At 35.3% G+C, this 11,044-nt stretch overlaps 1 protein-coding gene across 1 annotated transcript; it reads right to left on the bottom strand.

Annotated features, from left to right (window-relative positions):
* Nucleotides 1-821: 821 nt before the first annotated feature.
* On the bottom strand, nt 822-10,666 carry LOC121367612 (centromere protein P-like). Its single transcript, XM_041491893.1, has 9 exons — nt 10,608-10,666; nt 9,007-9,207; nt 7,925-8,006; nt 6,679-6,745; nt 6,310-6,398; nt 5,655-5,743; nt 4,772-4,945; nt 3,946-4,037; nt 822-3,415 (listed from the first exon to the last, which is right to left on the bottom strand). Exons 2-9 carry the CDS (start codon nt 9,162-9,164, stop codon nt 3,294-3,296), a joined length of 873 nt encoding a protein of 290 aa, XP_041347827.1. The 5' UTR covers nt 9,165-9,207; nt 10,608-10,666; the 3' UTR covers nt 822-3,293.
* Nucleotides 10,667-11,044: the final 378 nt, after the last annotated feature.

The following is an 11,044-nucleotide window of genomic DNA, read 5'->3' on the forward strand; positions in this document are numbered from 1 at the left end:
AGCCTGAATTTGTGCTTTTTTAATTGCCTCGAAGATGGGGATTTGACTCCGTACCCCACTCTGCACACACGCCTGAGGGGACAAACTAAGCTATCTAAGAGTCTATTTGGTCCCACTCTCACCAGCGTTGTAAAAACAAGTCAGCACACATTTTAATATTTGGAGGCAACTGCCACCGTCCCCACCCAATCCACGCTGAGTAGGGTCCTGGCTCTATAGAAAACTAGGAACATGAAGCATACGACACCTAGGATAGGCCTACAATTTGGCGACTACGTCATGCCATTAACACCCAACATAGCCACGTATACGCATTTATTTTTTTATTGTGTACACGTCCAAAATTTAATTAAACAAGTCGAGCAATGGATAAAAGAAGCTGCAGATATTATAGTTTTCTTCTTGGCCACTCAAAGAACAATATCATAATTGACATTATTGCTCTTTTGACAAAGCAATTTATATATAGTTCAAAATTTCTGAAGAAATCACTAGATATTAAAAATTCATATACATTCTTATTATATATTAGAAAAAAAATGTATTCCAATAAAATCAAATATAATGAATTTATTAAAAGATGGGAGTGTATACCATAAGTTGTTTGAATAAATATCTCTACGTCATCCACCACTGACAGTATCTAAGTATTTATTACCTCAGGGCCATAGCTAGGATTTTTTGTTGGGGGGGGGGGGGGGAGGCAACTGAGTAGTTAATAGTCTAAAACTCCTTTTCTTTAAGTTTCTATAATGCTTTCCGATTTTTTTCGGGGGCGCGGGGCGCAACTGCCCCCCCCCCCCCCCCCCCCCCCCCCCCCCCCCCCCCCCCCCCCGCTAGCTACGGCCCTGTACCATATATACATGTACAAGAAATGTTGAGTGTTTAGTACTGAGTGAGGTTCAATGATGTGTTGGCAAGAAGTTTGTTGTTTTATTTTATATTAACTAATTTTGATCTGTGTATGTATGTATAAAAAAATATATATACTGTGTGAAAATGTGACCAAAAATGAAAAAAAAAAAACCTTCAATACCTTGAATATGCTCGACAATTGTTGTTATACCAACATATGTGATAGGGTGGGGCTGTTGCGACAGGGTACCCCTTTGCATGCAGACTTTTGTTTTGATGTTTTTGTGGAAGCTAAATTTTAATGTACATAAAAATTATATACTGTTCTAATTGTTTCTGATAATAGTAGGACCAATAATGTATAATATTGCAAGCTCACCATCAAAATCAGTAGGTTTGGTGTGTATGTAAAACATTACATTACGTTTTGTTACAATGTGCCACAAAGAGGGCAAGTCGACCCATAAACACTCTTATTTGAAAGGCGTCTATGGGCTTGACAACTCACAAGCACTCAACTAATGACACAAGCAACAACCACAATGCACTGAAGTCAAAACAAACAACATTTTTCAACTGTAATTTACTTTATACAAATTACAATACTCTATTATTAAACACAATGATCTCTATAACAATAATAATGTTTAAATTAGCAATATTCATATGTTATACATGTCATTGTGTTCAGTAGATAAAGAAGCCCAATTTAAAAAACCCAAAACCAAAACAGGCAATTAGTATTTATGTGGCTTCTTTTTTTGTGTGGTAAATTACTGAAATTTTCAGATTTACGCCAATTCTATGAATGAATTATACTGAGGATTTTACCAGCCTTTCAGGGGTCATTCGTGAATTTGAAGAGTTGGTTATTTTGCCTATAACATTATATAAAGTATTATTAAAGCATTTGGCATAGACTTACATTGTATGTCATAAGCTTTAGTCGAACCATTGAATTATTAGTGAACATTTTGTTTTGAAAACATTGATTAATATAATTTCTACTCAATTAAAAATTGATTAACGACTACTGTTAAATGTTTTAAAATTGTGTAGCAATCTCTGAAACTTGCGCAGCGAATTGTGACATAATACCGAACAAAATGTTCCATGGTTATCTACTGTTTCAACCAATTCGTCAAGGTATGTTTATCAAAGATCATATGTATAAGAGACTCTCAATCAGCGATGAAAAACGTGGCTGTATTTTGAACACTAGTTGGGTTATTGTAACTAAGAAAGGAACAGATTATAAAAAAGTATACCGATGGAAAAAACCCCAAGAAAACACATACATACCCCCTTCCCACCCACAACTATCAGTATATAACTCTGTCTAACAAAGTTGAGATGTTCAAATTAATGTAAACTGCGTTTTTATGTCCAGCATCTGTGATACTGATATTGACCCAAAACATAATTATTTTAGGCATCACTTTGCTGTGTCCAATTTTACAAATTTGAATTCAATGTTGCAACCTTGATCTATGACGGAGTGAACCCCCAAACTTGGGTGAAATTCAAGTTCAATCTGCTAAAAAAAAGGAAGTTTTTTTTCTTTAAAAGTACTTATGAGATCAAAACCAGTGTTCATTAGTGGTTAGCAGGCAGCAGGTTTTGACTGCTGATGTTGCTGCCACTGCCTCCAACCTTTCATGCTTACAATTACAACCCCTGCAATTACCCATCGGCATTGCCGTGGAGTTTTTAATTCTCCATGGCACTTTTTTTTTTTACGTTGGACCATATTAAGTTTTTTTCAATGACACTTTTTTTTTTTTGCCGTGGACATTTTCTTAATTGCAGGGGGTGCAATTATACCAGGTCTCTGAGAATTCAAGTAACTCATTCCACTCTAACGTAACACGCGATGTCCGTGCAAATTATGTGCTAAATTTACTGCACAAACAAATAGGTTGAAATACGTAAAATTAGATTTGTGCGAGCGATGCACCAATGAAAAAATCTTTCCCACAATTTTCAGAGGCATTCAATACACTTCACTGTGTTGAGTTGATAGACCAGCCTACTTCTCTCAAACAGCCTCCTACTCAACCCAACTATATTTACGTGCCTTTATCCAATTAATTAGGATGTATACGAACCCAGAATTATGGCTCAGGCATGTCGATCTCTGGCCAAATATTTACCAATGCCAGTGGGTGGGACTTAGACACAGCCTCTTACTTTCAAAAGATAATGAACACACAACAAAACTGCAATCAGTTATGATGACGATGTGTACTCCATAAATGCAGCAACCAAAAAACTCTACTAGTGCACACATGACAATCCAATGGGCAGCCAACGGATGATAGAGGACAGTCAGTGGAAACAGAATAAACAGGCATAATCTGTAGACGAAGAAGAGCTATACGTGATCAAACAGTCAATAAATAACAGATACACTCAATAAGTCCTATACTTTAACATGTTCATCTTCCCTGTACAAGTTGTACTAGAGTGTATATAGCTCTCTCCACACCAAGTTTCTCCACCATAGAGCTGAACATGCTTGGTGTTGATGCTAGAGTTTTACCCTCATCTAGCTTTAGCACTGCAATAAAACACAATAAAAGACCCATACACAAAAGACTCATACGTAATCAACAAGCTGTAACCTTGGGCACATTTTCATTATTTAACCATTTAGAATAGATCATCCACATTAAAAAGGTTTTACCATCACATACTAATCTTTGATATTGTTTGACTATACTTGTTAATCTAGATCACAAATAATAACATGCCTTTGAAAATTGCACCATCCAGTTTTTATTCTTCACTTTATTAAAAAAGCTGACAATGGCTGTCGATAGTGATAACACATTTTTAAAAATTAAAACTGTAGATGTGTTTGTATTTTGCTATGGTTTAAGTATAAATGGAACTATAAAATCCAGCTTGTTAAAAGCAAAAGACAATAATAAGAATGTGAATAACATCACAATAGTGTACCGTACAACAATTACTTGGTAACAATCCACCCCTAGAGGTCAGATGGCAGATGATATGATTATCACGGGAAACACTATAGAAGAAACCAGCCAATCACATGATTAATTAATATCAGTAAACAAAACTTACTGTTATGAGGAGCTTTCACAGAGAGTGTCAGATTCCGGTTGACATGATGGCATGAGTTTACAGTAAGATTCCACTTTAATACGAACACTGGACTGAAAACACAAAAACATTAAACAACATGTTGTCAATCAGAAATATTTACAAAACAGTTAAACGTGATATTAAACTTTTATAAAGCTGAAAACTATACCAGTAAAGGTAATTTCAAAGCATTTCAAATCAAATCCAAGGTACTTTGTGATTATTATTTTGTTAAAAAACAAAACAAATTTACCCGAAAAATCACATCCCTGATACCATTTTACACCAGTCTGGTCTACTTTATTAAACAAAAACACATGTGAATGTTCTGATTTAAAGACTTTAAACCTTCTATCGATCCCTGTCGGTGGGCCAATTGGGCTATTTCTCGTTTCATCCAGTGCACCATGACTGTATATCAAAGGCCATGGTATATGCTATCCTGTTTGTGGGATAGTGCATATAAAAGATCCCTTGCTACTAATTGAAAACAAAGGTTATATGTAAAAATTACCAAACGTTTGACATCCAATAGTCAATAATTAATAATCAATGTGCTCTAGTGGTGTTGTTAAACAAAACAAACTTTTGAACTTTAAGTCTTCTGTGTCCCCAATTTAAGTTTTTATATTAAGACATCTATGCCTTCAATTGTGAATTCTTAAAATGCATTTTTCTCCCACGTGCTGAACAAACTGTAATCTTCCTCCAGAAATGGAAGACTTTTATATAAATGTACAGTGATAAAATATTATCATTCCATGAGCTGAGCTAGCACAGCAAATTAACCGTATGAAGCATCTACCTGAGATTGTGTTCATTTTCTATCTTCAGTTCATTGTGCAGACTTCTGAGTCTTGAGACGATCGTGGGGAATTTGTCTATGAAATGTTGGAATATTTTCTCCTTCTCCTTGAACCATTTCATGTAAGAAGTCATTATTATGAAGAAACCCTCAATTTCTGTGTCCTCAACAATCCTGACCAAGAATATGTAGAATGTTTATGTTAGTATGAATTAGGTTCAACAACGAATATTCTTTGAATGTATTACATCAGTATACTGGGTTCTTTCAAGTTGTTTCTAGACCGTGATGTGGACACAACTGAGGGGAGTGATTGATACTATAGAAATTCTCACGCTAAGAGGAGCTAAAAATTACTCATCTTAGAACAATCTCAGGGGGTGGTGGGGAGCAAAGGGCCATAATTCTGTCCAAAAAATGCATAAATCACATGAAAGTCAAACTTGATCTGCAGCTGTACATAATAAAGCTATACACAAAATTGCGCAAAAAAGTTTGGACAGACATACAAAACTTATTGTCCCCTTTGGTTGGATCAGCAGGTTACTACAGGACTTTAACTTGCAGCAAAGTCGAGGCGATAAACGTGCCCCAAATACATATGCCTAAATTAATCATAACCAAAATTAAGTACAAACATGCTGACCTTAAAATATTTCACCTGAAAACCACTGGAATGTTATGTTTAATTATATTAGAGTAACTTGAAATGTATTTCTGAATATTGACAACTCTTCAGCAGCTATTAATGACAGTACTGAACTAAAACAATCTTCCTGCACTTAGAAAAGAGGAAGTCCCCATTGTGCCCAAATTAGTGAGATGTAAAACCCTGTAGTAATAATACAGTGTATTTATCCAACAAGTCACAGTGTCTAATTACCTGTCAAGAGGGTGTTCAAGAAACTTGACAATGTTGTCATCAATCATACACACTAGGTCAGACAAAATAGGTGCACTATCAGTGGAAGCCTGGAAGTCAAACACAGAACAATTTAAATTTTCATTTATACACACATCATAACAGAGATGAAAGAGAGTTGCTAAAAATAATTAGGACAATTTTACTATTGGTGGTCGGGTACTGAGATTGGTCCTGGGGTTAGGGTTGTACAATGATCTAAAATGGTGGGCCCCATTCAGAATGTATGCAAAGTATCAGCAGAAATTTACTTTCATGAAGTGCAGAAAACATGGAAATACACTTTACAGATGATTTAAAATCTGGAATTCCAGAAAATACTCTATAACAAATCACTTTTTTTTTTCGAATACTCTGAGTGTGTTGACATACAGTTAAGCATCTCCCTACAAGTACAAGTAGTTACATTCAGCACTTTGAAAACTGTGGGAATGATTGATTTGTTCGCACTTCACCGTTGCAAGACAATTTTTGCGTAACTCAGTTTTTGTTGGTGCATTATGTTTAGGACATCATTTACCTGGACATGATGAATTATGCAAAAAAAGAGATGGGATACCTTAAATTTTTTTGGAACAACCCATAAATGAAGAGTGGGAATCATAACAAAACTTACAAAATCTTCCTGAACAGTAAACTGCAGAATGAAGGGAGTGGTATAGACCAAGCCTTCAACAATATGCTGTCTTGTTACAACCGATCCATCTACATTAAAAAATATATAATTGTCATTTAGAAAACATACTTCAACTCTTGAAGTGCAAAATAGTATGGTACAATTAAAAGTAACAAAAATTATATGCTATTCCAAAAAAAGAAATATGTAATTTGTTATACAGAATTCATTTGCACCACTTTCTACACCTAATGCCTAGTTTTGAAATTTAAGACAACAAACATGGTTTAATAAAAATTATGCACTGGATATTTTGGAAGTCTTTCAAGGAGTAACATCACACATAACAAAAATGACAAATAAACAAACCTTCAGAGATAACTTTCCAATTTGCTTCATCAACAGTAACACCAGTAATTTCCTCCATTAATTTAATCTATAAAAACCCCAAAAACAATCACATTAAGAGTATTATAAATATAACATTACTCTTTTCCTGCCAAAAATAATGATTTAAAGTGCAAGCATAACAAGACTGAATAACAATATTCTCACAATCTTGAACAATAATGTTGATTTTATAGCCATTCACAATTATTGCATTAATCCAAAACAGGACCGGCCTCGGTGGCGTCGTGGCAGGCCATCGGTCTACAGGCTGGTAGGTACTGGGTTCGGATCCCAGTCGAGGCATGGGATTTTTAATCGAGATACCGACTCCAAACCCTGAGTGAGTGCTCCGCAAGGCTCAATGGGTAGGTGTAAACCACTTGCACCGACCAGTGATCCATAACTGGTTCAACAAAGGCCATGGTTTGTGCTATCCTGCCTGTGGGAAGCGCAAATAAAAGATCCCTTGCTGCCTGTCGTAAAAAAGAGTAGCCTATGTGGCGACAGCGGGTTTCCTCTAAAAACAGTGTCAGAATGACCATATGTTTGACGTCCAATAGCCGATGATAAGATTAAAAATCAATGTGCTCTAGCGGCGTCGTTAAATAAAACAAACTTTACTTTTTTAATCCAAAACAGGTATCTAGTTTTCAACATTTCTTTTCAAAAGCCACATGACTAATCTGTGTCAGTTGATCATGCAAGTCAAATGGGGACTGAGGAGACACATAGGTAATCAATATCATTAGTTTCATCATACCAATAAGAATGTAGCAAATACATGTAAGGCATATACCCAGCAACTGTGATGAAACTGATATGATGTTTTATGGTGCAAAAAGAAAATACTGACAGAGTTCCATAATTGTGTTATTACTTCAATCATTTAATAATAAAATAAAAATAAAAATATGTCTACTTAAGCAATAGTGCAATATGTAATCTAGAAAGCACAATTATATTGCACCATGCTGTGTTACATGAAACACAACTTCATTATCTGTAAGATGCTACAATTTCTTAATTTGGCCAGGAAAACCGATAGAACTTATTGGTCAATGCTAAGGGTATTCCCCATTTTACAAAAAATAATGCAATATCATGATTTATTGGTTGGCAAAACCACAGATCAGTGCAATATGATCTCAAATTGTAAAACATGTGACGTAGCATTTGTAAATTGGAAGTCATGTATATGATTATGAGGTAATTATATCATCAGTACCTTCTCTTGTACAGATGTTATTTGACTCTTCACTTCATTGACTGTCTTCCCCTTTGCACTTCTGGCAATCATCTTTGATTTTCTACAATATATATCAACACTTATTCACATACATAATAATTAACAAATGTTGTTTTGGGATTTTGTTATCCACCAGTTGTGCTGTAAAAGGTATACACTTTTGTTAACTACTACTATAAAAATACCCCATTCTTAACATTTCTACAGTATAAAACATTATTGTCACTTCACTTCTACACAAGCTTATTTCTGATTTACAGGAATTTCATTCATGCATTATTTAATTATATTTGCTAAAACCAAACCAAAAATTATCTATTACATAGTTAAATAAAAAGGGATGGGGGGGGGGGCATTTCAAAATTGCAAGATATTAACTTGGGGATCAACTTAAAATTAAACAATTTGTTTAATGTTTTGAGATTAGCTATTTAGTTTACAAATAATCTAGGATCGCTCTTCTAACTCAGAAGAAAGAGCTTATAAATACATGGTATTAGATCAAATGTGATAGGTATGGATGCTGGCAGACATACCCTACCTCGAAAGTACCTTAAAAATCAGGGCCTTGTTTCAGGCAATCTTAGTTCTAAGATGACCATAAGTGCACAACTACCTTATACACTTAAAGTGATCTTAGTGCTAAGATCGCTTCATGGAACGAGGCCCTGGTGTTTAACAAATGTATGTATAATATATAGTTATAGTTGATGGGGTGTAATACACACACAAACCTTTTTATAATAAAGTTGCACCTCTCTACAAAAATCCTTAAATATTTGTACCTGTAGGAATTTAATCAATTATGAAGTCAACTGAACAGTATATAAACATGCATCAGCAGGGCTCGATATAATGGCCTGCAAAAAAGCAGTCCATTTTCTAAAGCTAGCAGGTGAAATAAAATTTGCAAGTCATTCTTCAATAAATAAATGTATGTACAGTGATCTCATCTTCATCAATGAAAAGAGAGAGAGAGAGAGAGAGAGAGAGAGAGAGAGAGAGAGAGAGAGAGAGAGAGAGAGAGAGAGAGAGAGAGAGAGAGAGAGAGAGAGACACACCTCATGTTTTCCATGTTCCAGCCGGTTTTGCCTAAAGCCACATGTTCTCGCTGGTTCAGCTGTTGCTCCAGTTTCTCAATTTCAGTTTCCAGTGATGATATCTGTGTTCTGCACTTTTCCTGTAGCTGAGACATTTCACGAGTTTCAACGTTTTCCATATTTTGTTTTTATCAGCAAATTTCCGGTAGCAAATATGTACATCTGAAAAATTAATAGATGATTGTTTATTTATTTATTGGGTACGAAGCCTAAACAAGTGTGCAAAAAGTGACTGTCATCGAACCAAATGCTGGTCAACTCGCCCCAAATTCCGTAAATAACTGAACGACAAAATTAAAAATGAATGTCTACAACTTTGGTGTCATTTTATTTATTAATATTATGGTGAAACTCTATTACAACCACTTATTAAACAGTTTTATATTGGGGAGATCGGATAAATAATAATATATTACAATGAATGAACTGTCAAGCCTATTTCAACGACGTTTGTGACGTTATTCTTAAAGGAATGATCAGGCAAGGCTTTTGGACTCAGACTGGTGTGCATATTCAACAATATTTAACATACATTATTGCTTAAAATATTGGCATATTAATTAATAAAACGGTAATGATACGAGTTAACTAAACAATACCAACTGCTTGGGCGAGTTGACCAACCGCTGTCCCGAGTCAGACCCCCGATCCTATCGGAGGCCGGACTCGGGATAGGCGTGTTCGAAACCCTAGTGGTATATGGACACGTTAAACCAGTTACTAAGCTTAGCCCGAGTACTCTGACTGTAAGAGAGCTAGACGGACATTTGGACATAAATACGCTCTCATTAGTCAGAGACCAAGCTATGTATTTTTTTGGCAATTCCCGACAACCAAAATGTTGGCAAAGATTTCCGCTGTAATATCACAATCCTATGTTTGACGTTAAATACTTTTACATCGATAATTTTCGAGTTAATTGATTTTAAAAAATCCACATATTAATAACTAATACACACACTACAGAAAGAAACCCGACAGCACCCACATTCAGCTAAGCTTCTGCAAACTCCGGACAGCAGAATTCTAAGTTCGCCGACCTATAATCGTTTGATGTTAAAAAAATTAGGCGTCACATGATCGCCTCAAAGTTCTCAGCCATTCCGTGAGATTTAGCTCTACTAGGCGATCTACGTCACGAAATAGGTCACCGAGCTTTGTAATTGTAAATTCTTGCGACGGAGTGTCACGAAGCGTAAGTCTGAATGTAGGTGCTGTTAGGGTTTCTTTCTGTACTAACAAAACTGGCCCCTTGTTTGGGAATAAGCCCACCCCATGTGTATTAGTGATTAATATGATTAATATGTGGATTTTTTTTAATCAGTTAACTCGAAAATGATCTATGTAAAGGTATTTGACGTCAAACATAGGATTGTTGTGGTATTTACCGTATTACTATTAGAGCGGAAATCTTTGCCAACTTTTTGGTTGTCGGGAATTGCCAAAAAAATACATAGCTTGGTCTCTGACTGTAATGAGAGCGTATTTATGTCCAAATGTCCGTCTAGCTCTCTTACAGTCAGAGTACTCGAGCTATACACTGCTATCAAACAATCACTTACAGATACAAACTAACTCAACTAAGTTAAAATACCCGCCATGACATCGTTGTTGTTGTTTGTACTTTCAATGTTCCTCTGTATTAGAGCACCACCAAACATTTTTGTTGTTTTCATCAAAGAACAAAAATTCTCATAAATAACTATTGGCTGATTTTAATCAGATACAAACCATGTCGAGTTAATGTAAAACATTTTAAAGATCGTTTTAGTGGATTTACTTTCAGATCTTAAAAGACGACTGATAAAACAACAACAACAATATGGGTTCATTAAGATATTTTGTAAGCAATGTTTTTTATAAAAATGTAATTCGGTTACAATCCCCAAGCATATTTACGTATGCTTTTTTCAAAGTAGTCATATGGTAATTCAATTAACACTCCTTTTTTCAAACTTAGTGGACCTGAAATGTACATGCCTCGTCTCGCTCTCTAAAG

Source organism: Gigantopelta aegis, chromosome 3, assembly GCF_016097555.1.
Source record: "Gigantopelta aegis isolate Gae_Host chromosome 3, Gae_host_genome, whole genome shotgun sequence".
Taxonomy (NCBI): domain Eukaryota; kingdom Metazoa; phylum Mollusca; class Gastropoda; order Neomphalida; family Peltospiridae; genus Gigantopelta; species Gigantopelta aegis.